Source organism: Magallana gigas, chromosome 3 (assembly GCF_963853765.1).
Source record: "Magallana gigas chromosome 3, xbMagGiga1.1, whole genome shotgun sequence".
Taxonomy (NCBI): domain Eukaryota; kingdom Metazoa; phylum Mollusca; class Bivalvia; order Ostreida; family Ostreidae; genus Magallana; species Magallana gigas.
The window spans coordinates 37,991,445-38,017,569 of record NC_088855.1 but is presented as its reverse complement, the minus strand read 5'-3'; the positions used below and the strand labels follow the sequence as shown (position 1 = coordinate 38,017,569).

General features: G+C 33.4%; 1 protein-coding gene across 2 annotated transcripts; it reads right to left on the bottom strand.

Moving 5' to 3' along the window:
* Positions 1–670: 670 nt before the first annotated feature.
* Positions 671–25,978, bottom strand: LOC105322942 (sodium- and chloride-dependent glycine transporter 1). 2 transcript variants are annotated; one of them, XM_066079657.1, is made up of 14 exons: positions 25,570–25,978; positions 14,421–14,627; positions 14,135–14,266; positions 8,456–8,762; positions 7,680–7,812; positions 6,502–6,636; positions 6,277–6,380; positions 6,016–6,146; positions 5,013–5,125; positions 4,531–4,662; positions 4,243–4,342; positions 3,691–3,791; positions 3,166–3,333; positions 671–2,994 (listed from the first exon to the last, which is right to left on the bottom strand). In XM_066079657.1, the coding sequence occupies exons 2-14, from the start codon at positions 14,617–14,619 to the stop codon at positions 2,854–2,856; spliced, it is 1,896 nt and encodes a 631-aa protein (XP_065935729.1). In that variant the 5' UTR covers positions 14,620–14,627; positions 25,570–25,978; the 3' UTR covers positions 671–2,853. The 2 variants fall into 2 exon arrangements, with proteins under 2 accessions (XP_065935729.1, XP_034336027.2); XM_034480136.2 differs by lacking the exon at positions 25,570–25,978 and adding an exon at positions 14,860–14,977.
* Between the last annotated feature and the right edge of the window lie 147 nt (positions 25,979–26,125).

Here is a 26,125-nt window from a genome sequence, read left to right as displayed (position 1 = left end):
TGGTAAATTCTAATACTTTCAGCAAATTGTTTTAAAGTTTGACATTTTACAATCATCATAAAGAATCGAGTTCATTACTGTTAGCATTTCTAACGGTAATTGTATGGTCATTGCCATAGTATGAAGTAATGGAGAAAACATTGATTTGTACATTACTGTAATACAATAAGTTCAACTCATCATTTTCCTCTTGGAGATTATGTATTTCAAACCATTTTTTGTTGCATTGTACTGAATGAAAACTTAATGCATTAGTTGATATGATTTTAAGGGACCACATGATAAAATAGTAATGGATTAGTTCAAATTTTCCAGTCAATTCAAATTTTCATTTCTGTCATATTTTTGCGTAAATAATTGATATGGATATAATTTCATTATAATTTCTACCATATTTTACATGGAAATATAATAAATACACCAACAAAGTCATTTTATTTGACACGGCACATAGAAATTCAAATATATCATTTATATAAAATTTAATGACATTCAGGTGTTTAGTATTTCGGGTCTATAGTATGTCCCGCATACCGATCCCGATGGATTGTTTTGAAAAGAATGAAGAACTCCGAAATTTTCCGAATAGATTATAGTCTCGATAAAAACGCGCCAAACACGACAGTCTACTAAGTATGACCTAGTTTTCGTTTACGAGTAAAACCAAAAATATGTGATATTTTTTATAAGGCATAAAACATATTTCTACATGCAAATTTACATTCAATTCATAAAAAGAAGCAAAATGTTTTTTCTATCAAAAAAGAACTATCCCGCAGAAACTCAGTAACACTATTTAAATATATATCAAATAACGGCGGCCCGTAATGAGATTGAGTACAAGTTCTATAACTTAAGTAGCCCTCTACCTATAGTAATGGACAAACAAAGTTTTCGCATGCAAATAAAAAGTCATATATAAAAAGATCAATGCTTTCACAAACAATAAAGTAGGTTTTATGTTAGCAAATTAGATATATGCATATGTAAGCTTGTAATTGAAATCGTTAATATTTTTAATGAAAACGTAAAAAGGGGAAAACAAGTGCTCATATTAATACATAGTCACAAAATTCATTACATCTCCATTGCAAAATATGCATATTACTGATGCAAAAACATAATTGAAAAGCTCATCGTTGGAGCCAGCATACACTGTATTTTGTACAGGAGGAAAATAATAAAATATGTATGTCTTCAAACTAATGATTTCAACAATATCATACTTAAATAAGTCACAATCCAGTAATACTATGCAGTTGTGGCGAAGTTTCTATATTTTGGTTGGCAACAATCTTTAGAATTTCTCATTGTTTAGTTATACATTACAACGTTTGTCGTGGAAACTGTTTTGCACAAAATGGGTGTTGTATATTTTTTCAACCTTAACGATCTGCGATCAACTGCAATGTTCGATAACTCTTAATTATGCAGAATAATTTTATTTGTATCATAAATCTGTCTTTAATATAAATAAATTTAATTAGTTTTGTAGTGTTAATATTACACAAAGCTAATAAACGAACTGCTTGGCTTAGTGGCTCCACGGAGGCTTACTACACAAAGATGAAGGGGTTCGAGCCACTGATGCACCAATACGACTGTTTTATATTCTTCTAATTTGGTATCAGCTTGTATATTTCCATTATATCCATCGTGGCCAAAATTGCAATAACTTTATAAAATGCATGGGTACCATCCAACAATTTCATTTTACTTTATTTCATTTATAATGTTTGAAGAATAGATGGCACTTTTTTGATGAAAAAAAAACTTTGCGGCTGAGGATCAGATAACCTTAAACGTTGTTTTGAGTCTAGCAATTTTTCGTCTTACATTTAGTGTACTCGAACTTGTTTCAAAATAGAGAGAATCTTTAGAGGCAAATATTTAAAAACCAGTGACTATTCTTGCAGCAGCTGTACGTGTTCCAGTTTTTTGAGTTCACAAGAAAACATCCTTCCCAGACTTCTCTGAAGTTAAAGAATTTCTAACTATAATACATGTACTAATCTTAATGATGAAAATAATATGTGATATAAGATAGATGTTTATAAAAAATATTGTTTTTAGATATATGCTCTTTGCATGTATGACCTTATAAAGGTACACATTTCAATTTGTTCCCTTCCAAACAAGATAGATTTGTTTCAGAAGAAAAAAAGGAAGGAAAAATTCTTAAACAGCCAGACGATTTGTTTAGAAATTCGACTTTCGGTCACCATCATTACGCATAATATATTTCTATGTAAGACATAAAGCTAGCATACCTGTATCGTTTCTCCCATGAGAGGGTTGAAGTATTTTAATATGCTGAAACATACCTGAATACTGAGTGTTGCTTGACAAACGACAGGTCTCATTTTGCCAGACATATTAAATGTTTTTACATGAAGGTTTTATCATAATGACCCAGTTTATACAAGTGGGCGCTTTTTAATAAAACTATCGAATATAATCTTTCTTCTTTCTTGGAAAAACCTAAATCAAAACGAAAATGGAAAAAAAAAATATGAAAAAAGTCCAACTCCGAAACGGAAGAAAACAATACAAAAACAATACTCAACAACTCCCTAAAACATATGGATAAAAAGTATTTTGTTTTTAAATCATGATTCATCATGATCCTTTTTGCAAAATGTATTTTTGATCCATACCAAGCACATAGTATCTGCAGTTTTACTCAGTTGTTTATTTGTCTGTTTGCGTTTTTCCTGAAATTGATCAAAGATAAAATCACGAATTTTCCCAGTAGTTTAACCATTTCGTTGTTTATGTGTTTCTCGTAGTTTTTCAGTCACCATTTATTTCACCAGACCCCTCTATATTTCTTGCCTTCCTCTGTCCTCTTGCTTATTGGTGACGGTTCCCCAGCAAATTGACCCGGATTCTGTCCACAACGCCTCCTCTGTAGTCATACACTTTGTACGTCTGCCAGTGACGTTTGCTATTGGGTCCCCAGCTTGAATCCGGACGAGTAAGGGTTTTAATCCTCTGTAAACCATACAAAAGTTTTATCTTAGAAATGTTCTATACAAAGAAGGAGACCGGTTATCATTTGCATGGGACATTTCAGAAACATATAACACAGCCTATGTTCGGAATACACTGAAGTTTAAAGAGCTTTTTTCTGTCCTTCACAAATGTCCATGTAAATCACAATACCTGCCATAATGTTCCTTCTGAATGGACCAGTCCAGATACCATAATTATAGGTATTGGTAACAGGGGCAGTATGGCAAAGAACAGTCCTATACCAATAGCAAAGTCCGGATAGGTGTAGCTTGCCGAGTGTGGAGGCTCGTATATAGCCACTGATCCCAGGAAAAGGGTCTAAAAAATAATAGTTTTAGCCTCACAAAAGGACAAAATTCATCGGTACAATAGCCATATTTATATATTTATTACTTGTTTCAGTACATTGACTATATATACTTAATTAATATACTTCTTGGTCATTACGATACGAAAATTAATATCTTCTACTCGTGAAATATTTTTCAAGCATGTTACATCGTTTGTCATAAGTGGAGGAGTTTGACAAAAAGTGCAGGAACCAACTGGATTTTAGGTTTTTTTATTCTGATGAATATGAAAAAAATCTAACTTTTTTAAAGTAGAGAGGACAGGATTTCCCCGTTGCTGAGTAATTTTTTTTAAATATAGAAAAGGCATCTGTCAGGTTCTTACCAACATGACTATTGGAGTCACTACACACCAGCTGATTCGCATGAGGATAGGTATAGGTCTCCCTATCATCATCTCTATATCACGGCTGTAACGTTCTGCGCCTGAAAATAAAATATTTGATAGATAAAATAAAAGCAAACCAGATATTGTCGTAAAACAGAAATACAATGTACTCGTGCACTCACGCAATAAGCCATAAATAGGCCCTTTGTTTAATAGTTGAAGGTATTTGTTCACCAAAACCTAAAACAATACTTCCCCCAACCAGGTTAAATTGAACACACATTTGATGATTTATCTCCTTTATACAAATCTTCTTTTTTTTGATGAAAGTATAATTTGACTTATGTCTCATTGTATTTTATTTTCTTATTTACAAATTGAATTTGAACTCTAAAAATTGATTTAAGAAATAATTTATGCTCATTATTAACCTAAAAACTGGATCAACGCCGTTGTGGACTTTTCAATTGAAGGCTTAGCAGAAATTGAATTTAGTTGAATACATGTATGCTTTTAAATTATATGATACTGTATTGGACCTTATCTTACCATAGATCCAGGATATTATGATACATTCCAAGAAAGAACCAAACATAATGCAGAAACTTGAAGCGTACCAATCTATCAGCTGAAAAAGGTATACCCCTCCCTAAAATGAAACAACAAAACATACAAATTGAAATGACTGTTATGTTATTTCAATCAAAAAATTGTATTCATCAAAAAATCCAAAACGAGGAAAATTTATAAACAAAATTTTAAAAACATTTCAGCTCTGTAAATTTTCCAAAAAATATTTTTGCTGCCCTACATAAAGTTTTTAATGACAATAATTACGTTAGTTGTGAAGGGAATTCCGAAAACAAAGAGAAAAACACACAAACAAGCCGTTGTCAAAACTTTGCGGGAATTCAGTAACTTTGGAAATCTGTCAGCAAGGCCACTAGAAACGGTCTCAAACATCCCAAACTAAAAAATATAAAACAATATATTCCTATTAATGCATTTCTTAAAAAAAAAAAACCCTGCATTGTCCCATAGTGTAACGGTACCAATACCTGGTGTATAGTAGGTTGATGCAGCTGTAAGTTAAACGGTATAAATAAAACCCTAAATCTATATTTCTTGAAATATACTTAAAACAACCGAATTTCTCAAAATGCATGTACGTACCAAAAAGTTTCACACCTCAAAGGATTTTCGAGTAGTGGTATTTTACTAGTATTTCATTTGAAAAAGAAGAACAAGTCTGCTAATCGATCCACTACGTATTTTATTAATCTCACAATCCAATACTTATGTCATTAGTCTCACCTTACCTGACTGTCCACGCCAACTGTGATCAACATAAGGAAAAACAGCACTCCCCACAGGTGGGGCATCGGGAGTTTGGTCAGTGCTTCCGGATAAGCCACAAATACTAGACCAGGTCCTGATAAAAAATATATATTGATTTTGCTTCAAAACTGCCTCCCTTCTTTTAGGCATTAAAAGACATGGTTACATAGTTTAACAAATTGTAAACGAAGATATTTTTTTACGAGACACATTTTGAAACCTCCTTCTAACTACATTTTGTAGGTGTTCTTAGAGGGGTTTTGCTGAAGTAAAGAATCCATAAAAAACCCATAAGTTAACATTATTAAAGAATCTAGACGGTTAACGAGGTAACCATCATCTCTACCTTAAATTTTTCGAAATGATGTTTTAAGGTTTAAACTTTATTCTATAAAGAAAAATTCAAAATAAATTAGTTTTGAAATTTGAGTATTTTCTTTTATCTTTATTCAAAGCTACATGTATTCTTTTTAATGAGATCAACATAGTGTAAATATGGCCATGACCATCGATCCCTCTTAAGGGTCATTCATATTAAGGGAGTATGGGGCACTTCCATATCGTGACGTACTTCCTATCGAAATAAACAATAAAATCAGGTCCAATCTTCTAGTTTTTTTTCTTACCCAAAGTTGGTACACGTGTATCTAACAGCGTTACACAATGGGTTAGAGTATTTTCTACGAATCTGTTATTAATGAGTTCGAATTCCGTGGGGACTTTTCTTATTTTTACCTTTTCAAAAATGTTTAAAACATAATATTTAACCAACTAGTGTATGATTTGAAAAAAAAAATCTAAAACGGTAAAAGATTTTTTATTACAATGAACTTTTATCCACATTAATATCGACAGGTGTCCCATACCACCTTAAACGATTGCAAAACAAAAGGCAACGTTAATATTTAAAGAATTAGCTCCTGCAGACATTTTCATGCTGTTAACAGCATTTTAAAAAAATCAATGTTGCTTTCAGAAACACACCAGAAGCCGACTTTGAAATTTCTTCCATAGTCAAGCCAGCATCTTTAGCCATAAAACCGAGAATGGAAAAGACAACAAATCCAGCATAAAAACTCGTCAGGCCATCAGCTAATGTACCATACCAAGCGTCTCTGAGTGAATGACGGAAAAAAAAATAGTAAATGTCAAATGACAGCAAAAACAACGATCTCAGTGACATTAAGGTATTGCATTTGTAAGAATTCATGATTTGCAACACAAGATTTTGTATATCAAACTTACTTCATACACTTGTTGTTGAATCTATTGTAACTTGACATAGTAATGAGACCACCCCAGGCAGGGCCAAGTGAAAAAAAGACCTGCATTCCCGCCTCCATCCAAACCTTCAAAGCCATAGTTTACGAAAACGTGAAATCGAATTTTTATGTATGTAATATTTATCATGTAAAAAAAACTAATTTAAAAATTATCATTATTGCATAAAAATAACTGTAAACTTTTTACTTGAAAATTAAAAACTTTAGCAAAGTCCGGTTTCAGGTAGAAAATTATCCCGTCTATAGCGCCATCTAGCGTCAGACCTCGTATAAGAATGACTGTCAGGAGAATATATGGAAAAATGACCGTCACGTATACAACCTAAAAACGACAATTTTTTTTATTCTTTTTATATTTACAAAACAAATTATGTCAATATTTTGTTTCTTTTATAGTTATACATAGCCAGTTCATTTTACATACTCTAAATTGCATTTTAGACAAAAGTGATACAATATCAAGTAAACATCGTTATCATCTTTATCACTTCTGCTATGTCGACAAAGTCAACTTCGCACAGTCAACTATGTTAATACAATATCGATTATCGCATGCATTTTATCACTTCTTCATGTCGACACAGTTAACATTGTATAATCGACAATGTTAATACAATATGGAGTTAACATCGTATACATCTTTATCACTTTATATCGCGATAGTCAACATCATATAATCTTAATGTTGATACAATATCGAGTAAACATCGTATGCATTATTATCCCTTAAATACAAATGTAGTTAACATCGCTTGATCGACAGTGGTGATCCGATATCGAGTTAACATCGAATGCATCGTCATTACTTCTTCTATGCCAATACCGTCGAGACTGTCGACATTGATATATCGACAATTTTGATACTGCAATGAGATTACTTTGTCTGCCTTGATTTTAAAAAAAAATTCTTAATCATCCAAATGCTGTCTGTCAGCCTGAAAAGAAAAAAATAATCACGTTGTCGATGGAGTGAACATAAACAGTAGACTGTTTTAACTGAGATGTTGACATGCTGTTTCGACGATATAAATGATGTAAGTACGATGTTGACTCATTGTCTAACAATGTACATGTAATATCGACAATGTAATCAATGTATGAATGATAAAAGGTTTATGATGTTGCCAATAACAACGATGCGAACGATATTAGCGGGATATGAGGTATAGGATGTCTCCTTTGTGTCAACAAAGTGGCACAATGTTGATACGATATCCATTCTGAACAAAGTCGACAATACCTTACATGGGACATGCATCTCTTTACCAAGTAAACGATATGATTACCAAGATTCTTGTTAGAATAATACCTCATTGAACATGTTATATATTGCAATACATTTAACGTGCTGTTTTAAATATGTACCTTTCCAACTGAACGCACTCCTTTGATAAGACAGCAGAATGTTAGAACCCAGGAGGCCAATAAAACCAACACTAGATGCCACTGAACAGAACCAGGGTGTTCTATGCCCTCGGAACGCCTCAGAACATTAAACCTATTCAAAGAACAATAAGAAATATTGTGTAATTTTTTTTAAATCACATGTTCATCAGGAACTATTATCGTCTCGAAGAGAGAGTTTTTGGTGCCGTGATCAGGATCTATTCCGAGAGTGTTCTAAGAAGAATATGTCGACTGAAAATGAAATACAGATTGTAGAAAAAAGAACAGCAATTTATGATTATACTCTGTCCCAAGATATCTTTGGTTTTGCTTGATTACTCGATATTCATAAATACATCAGGATTCAAATGATGTTCATTCAAAAGTATGTAAAATTCCCAAGAGTTCTCTGTTGAACCGCCCCCTTTAGCTTATCGGGTTTCAATACACGGCTAAAAAATGTGATGTTTAGGGGATTTGTATTGCAGCAGACCCGGATGATAACTTTAAAAAAAAATGCGCGAGGAATTCCGAATGGAGAAAATTCCCAATAATAAATCTCCGAAAGAAAATTGTTTTCGTTTCTGTGAATTTTTTTCGTGTGAAAAATGACAATGTGTCAATGAAGATATCTTGGAAATTTTTCCATTTCATCGATTTGAATTCCCCTTCTTTTACAGGTATGTGTATTTTTATTAAAAATCGGCGAAATGGGCTGCATAAATATCTTGGGACAGAGTATAATAGAGACGTACTGCCAAAATTCATGAGCTGCCGTGTTATATGTCAAACTGTGATTATCATGTGTACTGTTATATTGATAGGAAGCATCAGTCTCATTAAACAGAAGCCCTGTCAGGTTCTGGTTGACAGCGGTTTTATTCAGGGTCAGTCTGTCCTTATGACTAACGATGCAGTAATCCGTGTTCCACCAGTTATCACACGTTGACCATGGAATCTTTGGAAGGAATGCATGGACAAAATAATAAATGACCCAAGCTATCACAGTGTTGTAATACCAGGCCACCACGAAGGAGATTGTCATCATTAGCCAGCCCAGTCCTAAAACACAAAATAGAAGCTTACTTTACACATAAAATAAAGGAAATAGACCCTGAATATCCGATTGTCTTATCCTTACAAATACAATTTATGGACTTGTTTAAAATATGAATTATTCAAAACAAAGATGCCTATTTTTTTAATGGTTAGAAGACAGCCTGATTTGCTTCTTACGTAATAACCCCGACGAAACTTGATTTGCTTGTCACTTATTTTGGCCCTCAAATGGGGTAAATTTTCAAGAAATCCATAACTCAAACTTGTTCAAATAAGAATACTTTCTGATTTCCCCTAGATAAAAACTGTATGAATACTTAATTGATGAAGTTTATACATGTATACTAAATAAATTGCGTTTTCGTAATACATATTTTCGGATAAATACACAAAATGATGCGACTGTTTTGAATATTTTCGTAGGTCCACATAAAATCACTACTGTCAAATTTATATCTTATATTCAACAACCTACTTATATCGTCTTGTCATGATAGTGTTATTGTACGCTTCATGTTGAAAAGGTGCAATCAGATTATGTCAATATAGTGTATTTAATAGATAGATAAATGGAATAAGCATCCATCATTATATGTTATAAACAATGCTAAACATGAAAGGAACACTCGGACAATATTCCAAAAATCCGTAAATTTCTTCAGCGTCCCAGCAACCTAGCGACATTCAACAAGAGTTGTCATATGCTCTCGAAAAATACTGACAAGCTATACGGAATCGGGATAGGGACACGAGTTCAAATGTGTTTTGTGGTTTTTGTTTTTGTTTATTTTATTTCATTCTTTTTTTTTTGGGTGATTTGTTGTTTATTGCGCGGTCCACGAAGAAAATATAAAAGTGAGGATAAACCGGATGTGATGGGGGAAATTCAGCTTGCGAATAGCTAGCTTGGTTTCTGTGCGGGATTATGAGTAGATCGATCTGGGAGGCGTTCAAGATCGTAGAAGGTAGCCTAGCCGCTAGGGCGTAGGTATCTAGGTCTATTGAACGGACCGCTAGGTTAGCAGCTAGGTCTCTGATTTGAAGTTTGAAATATTCAATATAAGACTAAATAAATCGACGTAATTTGTTAAATTCAGGCGGAATTATACATTTTGATATTAATTATAACTTAAATGATGAAAAAATATAACTGAATAAAGAGATTTCATATTTGTTACTAAGTGGTAACTCAGGTGACCATCTTGATTTGATGCTTAGCAAAAAATATTTTGGATATGAATATCTACGTACTGGCTACATTAGATTACCGTTCAACAGCAAAGCTGCTACGTAGCCCTATGTAGCAGCTACGATTTTAATAAACGCAGTCCAGGGAACCTGGCTAACACACGTTTATCTGAATCGGGATCGGGATTCAATGCCATGAGCACATGTTAAAGTTCAAAGGCACTGCGATTGTAAATTTGTCGGTCAACAGTAACGAAAGAAAGTACTCTTTTTAAAGAAATGATCGGCATGTGATATCAACCGTCATCTTCATGAAATAAGTTTACTTAATGCAGAAACCTAAACATGCTTCAAATAGCATAAATTGCGATTTTTTATGTGTTTTCAGAAATAGTCGAACTTTACATTAAGGTGAGGCTAGTGTACTTTCAAATGAAATTTTTATCCATTTATGGCAAAACATGATTGAAAAACGATTAAATAATTATGTGACTCTTTACCTGATTGAATTATTAAGTGACTGTATAAAAGTTTAAATCTCGAGAGAAATGCATTATAATATATGAAATTGAAAATTCACACAAAGCGGTCACTGCATAATTAACAATATAAAAGATTCAAAGCTATACGTGAAACAACGTACAAATTTAGAGGTAAAAGGGAGTATCCAGGCTTGCTTTTATAATTTTGCAATACAAGGTTTCCCCTGAACATGTAATAATATAAAAGCAGGGGGTTAAAGTCGATGGAATCTCGGATAACCTTAAGGCTTTCACATTTCCTTAAGAAACACATGCATATGGTCTACGTATTGCAGTCCTTTTTGAAAGGACATCAACTTCGTTTTTTTTTAAACATAATGAATAGATTATTTATCGACAGACATACAGCGTCTACTTGTGATTCTCTAGCACTGTAGTATCGTTTAAATATAAAACCAAAACATTGTCCAATATGCTTTGGGTTCAAGTGATTCGGAAAAGCACCGGCTGAAGAGATTTGAATTAAAGGTATTAAGGCGCTGTAATAATCTTATCATACCTTATCATAATAATTCTGTATAACGCGTTATCTGATTGGTTCTAGACAATCACGTGCCAGGGCAATAAATCTTCATATTTCCCTTTCATCGTCTTAGTTTTCATCATATTCCACCCAATCGGAAGCCATGCGAATTTTCATTCCATGCTTATGAAAAATCCCGAGTATCAACATACATGTACGATGTAAACAAATGACTATTCCGAAAATATAATCGGATTATAACCTATATTAATAAATTTAAATCCTGTTATATCAGAAAACTAACAAAGAAAGAAATCGTTTAACATTCAGTGCGTTTTTACCCTACGAGAGTTGAAAAACGAATAGAACCTGATGTTTTATAAATTATTGCTGTTTTCGAGGTCAATACGATGATTAAGCTACCCGAGAAGTACAATATTTACATAGCCAGAGGCGAGGTGAATATCAAATATCATATTGACTTAGATCACGTGCAGGTGAATATAACGTTCTGGGTTTTTTTTCTAGATAGTTGGATATGAGCGAATCAGAGAGCAAAGAATTCATCAATCATATAATAATCCAAATTATTATACTTCCATGCTTTAAAAATCCTGAAATCTGATTGGTTTAGACGCAGTTAATAATCCGTTCTATTACACTCAGCGTTAGCAACGCACCTGGCAACGGGTAACACAACGAATTGTTACATGCACGTAAATTATGCGCGTACGGTTCACAGTAGAATTCATGCCATTTCCATATAAAATATAATTTATTTCGGTTGAACCCGGTGAATTAGAATAAAATTATTTTCTTTTGTGGAAACGCCAATAAGAGATAGGGGCGGGGCATAAGGTTTTGTAGGTAAGTCGTGTTCGATATGTATTCATTCTGGCGGTCAAACAATGCACGGGAAAGTTTAAAGTGTATGGTTATGGTAATCAGTACTTGATAAGGTTCTTATTGAGTATACCGGTATAATGGTAATGTGCTCTTGAGCATATATGACCAGCTGCTTGTCAAAATGAAAACTTCAGAAGTTTTCAGATGTGGTTGATGTTGTTGATGTTGTTGATGTTGAATATTGCAGATTGTGTGGGAGTGCCTTTCTGTAATGCAAGAACGCAAATGCAAAAAATAAATATTGTATTTTGTTTTTGGTGTTTATTGCTCTTGTTAAGTGCAAGTACAAAAGAAAGCAGGAAAAACTTCTCTAAAATTAAGACATTCAGTATAATAAAATAAACAGTGCCTGTTTGGGAGGGTAACAGTTTTAAAATTGACACACCGAGAAACCTTTATCAACCGACACGAAGCGGCGGTTGACAATGGTTTTTCGGGGTGTCATTTTTAAAACTGTTACCCTCCCAAACAAGCACTATTTATATATAATCACATGTCGTTCAGTATAATAAACAATTCATTGCATGATTATGAGGGAAACACTAGTATGAAGATTAACTCCCCAATATAAATCATATTTTCCTCGGGCGTTGCCCTCAGAAAATATGATTTTTTCTTGGGGGAATAAATCTTCGTATTTCCTTCACCATTACGCAATAAGTGTATAATAACCATGCAGCTCTAGATTGTTCTTTTGACGTTACGGCTTTGACGAGAGATATGGAAAGTGCTATTGAAACGCACATTTCTTCAATAGAGGAAAGCAACTGCATTTTAAATCACATATTAAATCATTTACGTTTTCTAGGTCATTCTTTGTTACTGAATTATATTGCTGATAATGGCTGTTGTGTGGTTTCAAATAAGCATTGAATGCTTATTTTCTGATGTCGCCGGTCTTATAACACAGCAAGGCGGTGCACCCAAACTGAATACCGCGCGTGAGCGCTGCATGATACATGTAATTCGTCCTCACCGCCTTGGTGTGTTATAGGACCGATGACATGCAAAAATAAGCATTCAAAGCTTATATTTATATTCAGATTGGTGTTAATTTGTATGAAGTATTTGTGTAACGTCACTTTAAAGACGCTTTATACGTTCTTAGTCAGGTATATGAAACATAAGTGGAACAGCCATATGAACATGTTATTTAGTTTGCTTCTGCGACTAAAAATAAAGTGCTCGAAACTTTGTAGAGAAAAATGTTTTTTTTTTAACAAGTAGATATGATTTTATGATATTTTTTCATATGTACATATAAAATGGTCAAGTAATTTTAAACGTTTCGTTTAATGTTACAATAATAAATGTATTCAAAACGCGTGATGACTTCTAATTTGTGCTCATGGCGCATGAATAGGTCAAGCACAGGAAATTAAACGTCGCAGATTTCCAATACAAACTGAAGAGGAAATACACTGAATATAAATTTATCTTAATGTTTGGCACAATGCACAAATAGAATTTTATCTTAAGAGAAACACAAAACGCGTGTAATAAATTAAACTCATAATGACTGACTTCAACACAAGAATAAATTGTCTAATATAATTGTCTTTATATCTAGTAGTATCGGATTTTCTTTTGGTGTTATCTGAAAACTGAAATAATTGTTTGTAAAGATTGATAAATCCAATGTACATGTTAGACTTCAAATAGTGAAAGAATAAAAAAGTTATCGCTGTGTTTCGAGTAACTATGTATAATACGTAAAGTGTATGCATGTAACGTTATAATACATGGTAGAGTTTAAAATTTACGTCATGACGTTTCTGATGCACCTTACGTGAAAAAAAAACCAAATGAGATTTAACAACAGCTCTATACATGCAGATAACCATTGGTACTAGGATAAAAAAACTAAATTGATTTTCAAAGGACGTTTTCTAGACATTGTCTGAAAAAAAATAAGATATTTGAGACATGGCCGACTTAGCTGACAAGTCAACCAAGTTATTAGAATAATGTAACAGAAACGAGATCGTTCGTGGTTTACATAAAAATTGGAGGCTGATTGTTAATTTCAAAGTAAGATGCTCCTAAATGTTATGTCACAATATACCAACTTTTAGGGCATGCATCTACACGTACGAACGTAGCGACTCATCAAGCCATATTGCGTGAAGGGGAGACTTTCACAGGGTGTAACTATGGATATCCGAAAACATATAGGTCTAGTAGGCAACACTTAATGGAATTTCCGAGAAATTGAAGAGAAACAGTAAAATTATCAGGTACAAATACGAAACTGACTAAAAGTATCCGTACTATACCTTTGAATAGAGGGGAGATTGACCAAACTATCACAGGACTTTTTCCAGTAAACTGTCCCAGGGATACCTCCAAGAAATAGAGAGGAACTCCACAAAATATCAGCAGGATGAAGAACGGAATCAAAAATGCACCTGAAACGTCATTGTTTTAAAATGAGCAATAACGGTTTTAACCGAGTAAAGTAATCAGTAGAAACGTATCTGAAAGTGAACATATTTAAATTTTATACAAGAGTATTGTGTTTTGATTGAAGGGTACAGTTATTTATATTTTTTAAGTGAATACCTCCTCCATTTCTCATGCACAGATAGGGAAACCTCCAGATATTGCCGAGTCCAACACTGTATCCAAAGAGGGACAGAAGGTACTCTATTTTCCGACCCCATACCGCTCTTTCCTGGAGACCCGAGGAATCGGATTCAGAATCCAGTAGTGATGACTGGTTTTCTAGAACATCCATGGACACATTGGTTTCTCTGGACATGATTAAACCTGTAAACAATGTACAATGCCGATTTTCATCTGATTCCGACAAATACCAAAAAAAAATCTTTCATATTTTCCTTTGGTCAATCATGCATTATCAACTTTAGCTGTTTTTATCTTTAACATCTCGAAAACATAGATCACAAAACTGACAATACATTTCTTTTGTTATACTTTTTATCAATCTCTATCGAAATAAATAGGATGGTAAAATTACTGCACGTTGCAAGAATAATACCTTGATTTCCACAAGTCTATGCATAAAAGAGAAGAAAATTCCAAACTGAGGTTTAAGACCAGGGTCATTTCGAAAGTATGATATTGTATATCTTGATTTGTAGGATAGTTCGTGAATGTTGATATGCTTTCAGTATTAACTTTTATCTGATTGGCTGATTAATATGCACAGACACCCTCGATGAAAAGGACGTACAATGTAAGTTGTGCATTCATTTTAGTGAAGTTACTGCATATTCATACAAAAGGACGCCGTGGATTTTTCCATTTAAACTCAAACCACATGTAGCTGTACTTATGGAAAATATAGGTCTTTGCTCTTTAATTTTGCAATATGTTCTCGCCTACAGTATGTTTCTGCTAGTCCAACCACGTGACATATACAAACGTCATTGTGCCATTTTTGTAAACCAGACCTTATTCAATTTTTACCAGTGGCGTCGGAAGCAAATTGAAAAGGGGGGGGGGTGGGGTAGACTTATCATAAGAAATCTTGACAAGCAAATAAAAAAAGGCTTTTCCCAAAATCATGAAATTCCTAATCCGTGAAGGGAGGGGGGGGGGGGGGGGCGGGCATAGTATACCTCTTACTGCAATTTTCAATATCACTCTGAACATTTCATTATTTCATTTCATTTCTTACATTCTACCTTAAATGTGAGGACGGCAGCTTCCTGATACTTCAATTCTTTATTAGTAAAATTGAAAAATTATGTTTGCTGTGAGAAAAAGTGGGGGGGGGGGGGCTTGCCCCTCCCTGATGCTATGTGCCTGATGGTTAGGTCTAACTTTGCAAAAAAAGTGGGGGGCTAAGTCCCACCCCACGCCGTCCCCCCGCCCCCGGTTTCGACGCCTTTGTTTGGTATTAATTTTTATTTGTTTATGCACGACTGCATCCTTTTTTTGTATGGCATTTAACATATCCATATACAGAGGAATTTTAAAAGGAAAGAATGAATGAATAATGAATGAAAAATCAGTGTTCAGAACCTAGTTTTGTTTCGTCATGCTTAAAACAAAGAATGAAAGTCAGTCCCAAAAGGCAACATTTTATATCAAACAGACTATTGGTAACACACTTAAAGCTAGCTAGCTGCGCTGCTTCGTCCGATTCTATATCAAATTTTAAGAACGCTTTTAAACGATGGTTAGGCTAAGTATGTGTATAGTAGGACCATCTTAACAAGAGCTTGGACTTTGGGTAGTTGTGTTAAACAACACTGTGACGTAGGCCTGTCTATTTCATCGTTAGCAACTCAGCCATGTCTCTTTGAAATGAACAAAATTTGTCTGACTTAGAAATCGGTGCATATTTTTATGGAACGCCACAGCTGCCTTAAAGTCAATTTCATATTATATGAATTAGTATATCTTTTATATGCAATAGTAATATCATTATATGCAGTGGTAACATCAGTATATGCAGTGCTAACATCAATATATACTGTAATTATCACCATTATATTCAAGGGTAAAATCTTTATATGGACTGGTAACATCATTACGTTATGTCGTAAGATCGTTTTGTGCCGTGGTTTATTCATTATATGCTATGAATAAATCTTTATATGATATGATTAACTCATTTCATACAGAAATGAACTCATAATGAACTATTGTTCAATCGTTATGTTATGTGGTACTCTCTTCATGTGCAGTTGAAAAATCCTTTTATGTAGTCCAACTTCTTGGTGTATTAAAACCATTATGTATGGTGGGAAAACCTTTATGTATTGCAGTGAAAGCTTTGTAAATTTTTCCTGCAATGATTGCTACATTCATAACCCGCATGAATCATCAAAGAAAGCATTTTATTGTTTATATTAACATCTTTCTTTAACTAATTAATAAACTGATTATGAAAAGTTAGTAAAATTCACTAAATTACTGTTAATGTACAAAAGTACGTTGCTAAAAGAATCAGCCAAATCGTCTCCTGTGAGACTTTGAGTCTGGCATCGTCATGATTATTTCGTGCAGTCCGGGATTTTACTAAGGTCGCTGTAGGTTCAGACCAATCGATAAACAGGGCGTATCAATTTCAGTCCTGTCACTTTTAGCCGCTGTAGATTTCGACCAATCGATAAACAAATTGTTACATTAAAAGTTTAAAATTTATCAATTTAAACTTAACTATAACAGTTTTAAACGGTTAACTATACATGTAAGTTTCCGTGAGAAATAGAGGAAATTATGCTTGGTAGATGTAAATATTTCATTATATCGAGTGGTAACTTCTTTATATACAGTCGTAACTCTTTATGATGAAGTTGTAAACTGGCTCTCGCTGAAAAGTGTTAATGGAGAAGAGGTCCAGTTTTATTTTCAAAAAGATGCCGCGTTTATTGTGACAGTTACATGTCGTATGGTTTGAATTCACGAGAGAGAGAGAGAGAGATAGAGAGAGAAAGAGAGAGAGAGAGATTTTCTCTGTTCTTGATATATCAATGTGTGATAAATCGAATAAAATTTTAGTAGAGTACGCGTTTAATTTTAAAAGTAAAATATATTTCAAAAAATGATTGTACTTTGCAGAAATTTAATACCTCCTCTGCTTCTAGATCCGCGCATACAGTTAGGTAGATCACTTTATGTATCTTGATGTTAACATAGAACAATTTGATTTCTACTTGCTACCGTGTTTTAAATATCAATGTAATCCTTTGGAACTTAATTAATAAATCTAATTTTGTCTCTTCAAAAACTTTTAAATTGAGTTACTTTGCTCTTTAAAATCATTTAATAGCATCCATATAAACCGTGGCGCATGGAACAAACTTGTCCGTACATCGCTGGTTCATACTTTATTGCACGGCTTGCTTATAACGATGTCAAACAATATGTACATATATTTTTGAAAACGACATATTTTACAAAAAAAAAAAAATACATTAACTTCATCGATTGGTGCATTACTTTGTTTTAAAATCCCTCGTTTAGCAGCAGATGTTTACAAATCATGTTTATAATGTGAACAAAGTCGGTAACTTTGAAAATCAAAGTACTGAAGTACTGACGGGAGTTGATTTTATCGATTATTATTTATCTTAAAATCAACGATATGTTATTTTGCTTGGCAAGTAGTTTATAATGTCTTTTTGAATTACGCACATTTTTATAATATGGATTCTCGGACTTTTCCGACAAGAATTTCGAGAAAACCTCTTATGAATTTCATCAAACTATGTATCAGTATTCGAAATATTTCAAAAAGTGTATGGATCCAACCAATAATGCACTCTAGTATCGTTCAACCAGATGCTCGGCTGTCTCCGTTAATCTCCTACAAGTTAGCGATACCAGGTCACGTGATAACTTGATGATGCGACCTCTAAATATAGAATGAATCTCTGCTTGTCGGAGATGTACATAGACAGCCGATAGTTGAACGAGACTATATTGAACTCTGGCGTAGGAAAACATACGACTGCAAAAAACTTCTAAATTGTTCGTACAATTTAAAATCTGACTATTTCTTAGGTATTTAAAAAATAAATGCTTTAGCGTACATTACATCGAATGTATCGATTATTTTCAAGAACTAACTCTTGTCAGCGGTGATGATTTGTGCTTTGGTACAAACACTGTTTCAGTTTTGGTTTGACGACATAATGTAATCAAAGTACTGAAGTACTGACGAGAGTTGATTTTATCGATTATTATTCATTTTCAAATCAACAACATGTTACTTTGCTTGGCAAGTAGTTTATAATCTGCTTTGAATTACGCACATCTATGCTACTATATTAAAATAATAGACTCGAATTTTTAGTCTTTAATACCGAGAAATCGGAAGAATACTGTCTTTTGTTTTATATATTTTAAACATACTTGAAAATTACCAATTTGTTTTTATTTTTTCTCAGTTAAGCTTTGCTAATTAATAATCAGCGAAAATTCCAAAAAAAATCCCGGAAATCACCTGGATTTGATGGATTTTACAATCTTGCGCTTGCGCAATACATTCACGCTAACGGAATCTTTAGTTTATGTTTCCACAATATCACATCTGCATGAACTCAGAAATGATAATACAAAGACGGTAAATTTTCATTGGACTTTTGCTATATATTCTGTTCATATAAATTAATGATTTCTTATGAGAGAAAGTATAAAATAACAAATATACATTTCAACTAAGCACTTACTTTCATCTTCGTGATGACAAAAATATTTGATTACATGCAAAAAATTACATTATATTTGTTAGGAGATTGAAGATAGAATATGTTTTATCGTAAAAATGAATAATGTCCTACAGACCCAGTTTTACAAAGAATATTATAATACGTGTACGTTGGTGAAAAGATGTTGAGTTCTTCCTTTCTATGGATTAAAATTTTTAGTTGAAAGGTATATGCAGTCTCAAAAAGGTTTGTTGTGATGTATTTGACGGTTATTTTCAAGGCAACATCATTCATTAACTTTCTCCAAAATCGTTCCGGAGCGATTCTGCAATTTTCTGCTACTTTACGGGTATAAGGGAGGGGCCTTTCCCGAGACACAGTTAGGTTATTCAAACTAAGGAAAGTGTAGTGAAATTAATAGCATTATTGTATGCTTATAGCTTTAATATGTAAATGTCAATAATATGGTGTGTCGATGAACCTATTTCTAAATGTCCGATATTCAATGTCAACCCGTGCACGCACGGGTCAAATTCTAGTTTTTATAATATGAATTCTCGGACTTTTCCGACAAGAATTTTGAGAAAAACCCCGTATGAATCGTGTTGTGTAATGATTAAAGATAGAATCGATTCCATCAAACTATGTATAAGTAATAGAAATATTCAAAAATTGTATGAATCCAACCAATAATGAACTCTAGTATCGTTTAACCAGATGCTCGGCTGTCTCCGTTAATCTCCAACAAGCAAGAGAATGTGTACACCAGGTCACGTGATAGCTTGATGACGCGACCACTAAATATAGAATGAATCTCTGATTGTCGGAGATTTACGGAGACCGCCTATGGTTGAACGATACTTTATTGAAATCTGGCGTATGAATACATACGTCTGCAAAAATATCTAAATTGTTCGTACTATTTAACATCTGACTATTTTCAAGGTATTCATAAACAAGTTTCTTAAAAACCCATGCTTCAAGATACATTACATCGAATCTATCGATTATTTTCAAGAACTAAATCTTGTCAGCTGTGATAATCTGTGCTAGGCCCAAACACTGTTTCACTTTCGGTTTGCCAGAGGGACTGCATAGGAGAGTTGATTAAAAATCAACTCTCAATGATAATGCCATTTCATATAAAGATCTTACCCCTGAATATAATGATGTAAGCACAGTATATGATGATGTTAGCAATGTATATAATGATGCTAACACTCCATATAATGATGTTACCACTGCATATAATGATATTACTATTGCATATAAATGAAATACCAATTCATACAATATAAAATTGACCTTAAGGCAGCTATGGCGTTCCATATATTTCGCTTAAAACAGCGTCATTTTTAACTTGTTTAGTACGTCCTACCGAAGGTCCAAGGTTTTGTTAAAATGGCTCTAATTAAGAATCCTGATAGGGCCATGAAGTTCACTTTCGCATATTTGCACCATCGATAGTGCTATGGCGTGATAATACAATGACCATGGCGCGATTTTATATATATATATATATATATATATATATATATATATATATATATATATATATATATATATATATATATATATATATATATATATATATATATATATATATATATATATATCTCATACGTGTGGTGTATATTACCCGTGTGATAAACCTTTGCTATATCAAACGGGTGATGCTTTATCAAATACTTCCGGTCCGAACTATTTTTGACACAGCCCCTCGCCTCAACGCTTCAGTGACCTATTTTCGAAGATTTGCTATAGTACTTTCAACATAACTATATGTACTACCAAAATAAAAAAAATGATTTAATATGGATTTTGTCAAAGATTTAAATTAGAAATATGAAGGAAAACACATAACTGCGTAGCATAGGCGTCGGAACCGGGGGGCTATTTGGGGGGGGGGGGGGGTGGCTTAGCCCCCCCCCCCCTTCTGCAAAGTTATACATAACCGTAACCAAAAGACCCATTTTCTTGTTTGTCAAGATTTTTGATAAGTTTAGCCCCCTTACATCTTTCAATTTGCTTTGTGTAGTTTATAAAACTGGAAGTACGTTAACTATCAATGAGTTCATACTGACGACGCGATGAAAACAGAGCGCTCTGGTTGTGTTTACACACAAGAACTTACCGAAATAATGTTTCATAAGACTTTTATTCCACCACCAGTAAGCATCCGTATTCACTATTTTTAATTTCGAATCATTAGGCTAGTGTTTGTTTTATAAAACATCAACAACCGTTCCTCGTTCGAGTCAATTCAAATTAACGAGCATTCCCAACTTTGTGTATGTCAACAAACTTGATTATTCAAGTCTTCTGATCAGTATTTCATTTAATCAAGTAAATAAGCTGTAAGAAAAATTATTTAGAGCTAAAAATTCATTTCAAAGTTTATTTCAGTGAAACTTTACATTAAAACAGTTATATTTATCTCAGAAATGACGTACTAAATTGTATTGCGCAAGGTTACAATAACCGCATAACACAACGCTGCATCATCGTTTTTAATTTTTGAAAAAATGAATTCCGGTCATATAAGGGACTGTCTCGAAAGCTTCAAATTATAAATCAAATTGTATGAGATAAATAGAACATCTATAATTGTGTGATTTTATATTTGCTTTATCCAACTCGTTGAAATGGTTATATTCGCTAGGCAAGCCTCACGAATATATACACCATTTCAACTCGTTGGATAAAGCAAATATAAAATCACACAATATAGATATCCTTTATATATGATCAGGCATGGTTTTAAAACGGGGAGGGCGATAATTCACATCTTCATATATTTGAGCAGATTTTTGAGCTCAAATTGAGGTCATTCCTTTAAAAATTGTGAGCTTTATTACATGTAGATGGTGATTAATGTTCCAATAATTAAAATATAGCTCTTCGTGAAGAAACATATGGATATCAATTGCATTTTCTCTGAAATACATTATTTTTTCTATTACCAGTCTTATGTCTGCTTTCTTAATTTATCTTTGGTGTTTTTATTTTACTATGCAGGATACATTGTTTTGTAAATAAAATGATTGAGTTTTCATAATTAATATGTACTGTCAATCTCAGAGAGAGAGAGAGAGAGAGAGAGAGAGAGAGAGAGAGAGAGAGAGAGAGAGAGAGAGAGAGAGAGAATCAATACCAAAGCAATAATCAGAAGACTGTTTATACAGAAAAATGTATTTTTGAGAAATTGTTATTATTATCCATATGATTCTTCATTGAAATCTATATTTTAATGCTTGGAACATTAATCACCATCTGTTGTCTCTCCTTATTGTCCTTTCCTGTCTAATTCTGTCGTTTTATTTATTTCCCTCCGTCATAAAAGCAATTTGTAAAACTACAACATATGCTTTCTAAGAATAATTATGCACATTATTTCTAGAACATCTAATGTATAAATCAAATGAATACTGTTAATTTAAATTCTTGTGTGTAATGTTTATTCTAATATACATGTATGAAAGTTCAATAAAATAAATATCTTAAATCTATACATATGTATCACACTTTGGTATGTAAAAGATAAATTAGAATACTTATACATGTACTCTCTCTCTCTCTCTCTCTCTCTCTCTCTCTCTCTCTCTCTCTCTCTCTCTCTCTCTCTCTCTGTGCACTTTCAAAAAAAGAGGGAGGGGGTGAACAACCACTGTAGACACATTATTTAATTATTTATCAAATCTAATTTAAGTCACAATTTTATGGAAATAAGCTAGTTTTAAGCGCGAGAATTTGCTCAAACATATGAAAATTTGAATTATCACCATCCCCGTTTAAATACCATGCCCGGTCATGCGATTTTATTTCATTGATTTGTTATCTTTATATACTAAACTATAATTTAGCTCTTCTAAATATCGATATGTCTGGCAAGAAGGGCATGATTTCTTTGTTATTTCCAATTATTACTCGAGAGTCAAGTTCACCAACCGAGTAAAGTAGTTTTCTGATATATACATATAATTCATTCATTCACTACCTGTCGCCATTTCTCTTTCAAATTGCGCATGTACAATACGATCGATACCATCGCACCATCGTCATCGCGCTATCGCACCATCGCTTCATCGTCATTGCACCATCGCTTCATCGTCATCGCATCATCACTTCATCGTCATTGCACCATCACTTCATCGTCATCGCATTATCGCGTCATCGCACTATCGGCCCATACGTCGATGCATGGTGCGATGATGCGATAGTGAACTGCATGGCCCTATCTGTATTCCATATATAATAGACATTGCAGTTGTTTCCTCGGTCAACGAAGCTTTACACAACATTTTTTACATAAAAAGTACCGCGTTATTTCGCCTCACATTAACATTCTTTACCGAGGTCAAAGTTGGTATGATTGTATTACGACTTGACAGTCGCTATCAATAAATGTCAAAATGTTTTGGCAATTCAAAATAAACCTTTGTACATTTTTTTCTAATCTTTTTAAAAATTGATTGATTTGTTTAAATCGATGCAAAATACTTAATATGCGGACCGAATAAACCCATTCAATCGGGGACAAAACCAAACGGTTCCTTTTTCTTAAAATGCCCATGATGCATTTAGTTTGTTTAATTATTTTGTGTGCGTGTGTTTCCATAACGAAATCATTTTAGTAACTTTGAAAGGAGACTGAATATACTTGTGTAAATAGGTGAAATTCTATAACTTTCATTATTATACTTTCATGTTAAATACTGAAATCTGATTGGTTTATACGCAGTTAATAATCGGATCTATTACCCTCAGCGTTAGCAACACTCTTGGCAACGGGTAACACAACGATTTGTTACATGTGCATAAATTATGCGCGTACGGTTCGCCGTAGAATTCACTTCATTTCTATATCAAAACAGTAAAATTCTCTTTAAAATTAAGACAGTCCAGGAGCCAACAGATGCTCTTTGACCCTGACCTTGTACAATTCTTAAACATCAAAAGCAGGAAAGTATTCTGGAAAATTCTAGTAATTCTATGATGTGGACCTTTTCAAATTTATCTTTAAACTGTGGATCCTTCGAAATATCTCTAACAAAACATTCATTCTGTGTAACACTTTGTTTACAAATGTCTTTGAACATTTTACGACCAATTGCAAATGAGCTGAAACACGTATCTTCCGGGAAGCCATTGCCAGTTAGAATACAATTACAAATGACTTTGTGTGGTATGTGTAAACGTGATACATACATTTTCCTTTTTAGCATAGTTACCTTTATAGCTAGGCTTACAACATTTACAAGTAACAGTATTAACATTTTTATAAGCGACGCGGCTGCGTACTGCGTCCAACAATGCGTGAAAACTTCTAATTTTTCTAATTTCAAAATTTTGCATGTGAATTGATTCTCTACATGTAACAATAATAACTTTGTAATTTTGTAGATATGTTGTTCTATAAAATCACCTCAAGGTGGAAATAGATATTAAAAGTAAGAAAAAATTCCAGAGGTCTGAAATGTATAGATGCAGTGCACAATCTGGTAGTTTAATGACAGTAAATACCCGGTATGCGGTAATATGAATCTTTTAAAAAGTTATCCTTTTAATTCGTTTGTTGACCAAATATATCTTACAAGAAGTGCCATTGCTTAATTTAAGATATTGTGTTACAGAGACTCGTAGTCATAAATATCGAGGCATTGACAATTCAAGAAGCTTGATAAAGATGGCCATTTTGTAGTTCTTTTCAATTTAACTGTGAAGTTTTTAACGAATTCGTACTATGCTCATAATTGTGAATGCGCAAAGATGTAAGTTAGGATTAGAAAAGAAATCCAGTTAGTTCAATGATGGTCGCATAGACCTGTAATTGACCAATCTCACCCCCCTCCCGAAAAGAATGCAACATGTTGATCAAGGCAATCCATCATATCCTTTTAAAGAAAGGATTTGAAACAATCACGAAACAAAATGACTCTGTCATATTTTGATACATATCTGAAGCCATTTATAACATGTCTTTCTCGAAAATGGTCATTTAAGGAAAAAAGAAAATTTCCGGTATCTCCTTCTCACAGCAGCATACCGAATATTCGTCGAAATACCTCTTAGTTGTCCTTGCCAGCTAAAGAACATTTGTGTGATGGATAAAAAACTGAAAATGAACTGGACTGGTTAAAACAGACCATTCATTAGCCCAGCGACATGACATTTGTGTGCTGGATAAAAAATGAAAATGACTTTTTTTAAAGGATAAAACATATTAGATTTGATAATTCATTTCATATAACCAAAATATAATTTTAAAAAATAACCTTAACCTAATGAAAGGCATGAGTTGAAAAGTTAATATTCAATTCATTGTTTCTAGTGAAATGCAGCTGGGGAGCAGACTCTCTTATCAAATCATATCCACGGTATTTTTAACCATGACAATACCGTGTATACATACATCACAATACTACAAGTCAGAAATCATCAGTTTTCATTAAAAAAAAAGCAACTGTTGGACATAAAAGCAACAGGTAAAATGTTGCGCCGATAAAATAAGCATATTTGTTACTAGTGTTTGAAAGTACATTAATATACTAAATTCATTGTAAGCATGGAAAACTTGGTCTTACCTATCGATTTAAATCAGTCAAGGTGAACTGACATTCAATCCGTGAATCTTTCACTATACTAATAGTCGAGGGTGCGCACTCCTTTATATGGGAATGAAAAAATAAATACAATGAATAAGCAGCAAAGATATACATATACAAATATGTCGCGTACTAATAAAATTGTGACCCATCATGCAAACTTCAGCAAGGTCTGTCTTGGGCAATCTACAGTACGGACAAGGCGGATTCCTTGTTTAACCGCCCCCTTCATTTACACCTTTTTGTTTGTAGCTTTATGCGAACCTCTATTTGAGACATGTCGTATAACATGAGCAACATGTCGTATACAGTGCGCTGGAAACAGCGTCCTTTGTTGCAATGTCAACAGCTGCAGAAGTCAGTGGACTGTACGCGTTTTTAAAACGAATTAGTTGAACGAACAGTGTTAAGACTTACAATATTTGGCAAAGACACAAACGGACAATTGCGCGCTTGCTTTGATTTATTGCAGTCACTGCTGCAGTCATGTTTAAACCGCGACGGTGTGACCCACATGTATCGTTTCAAGCCGTAA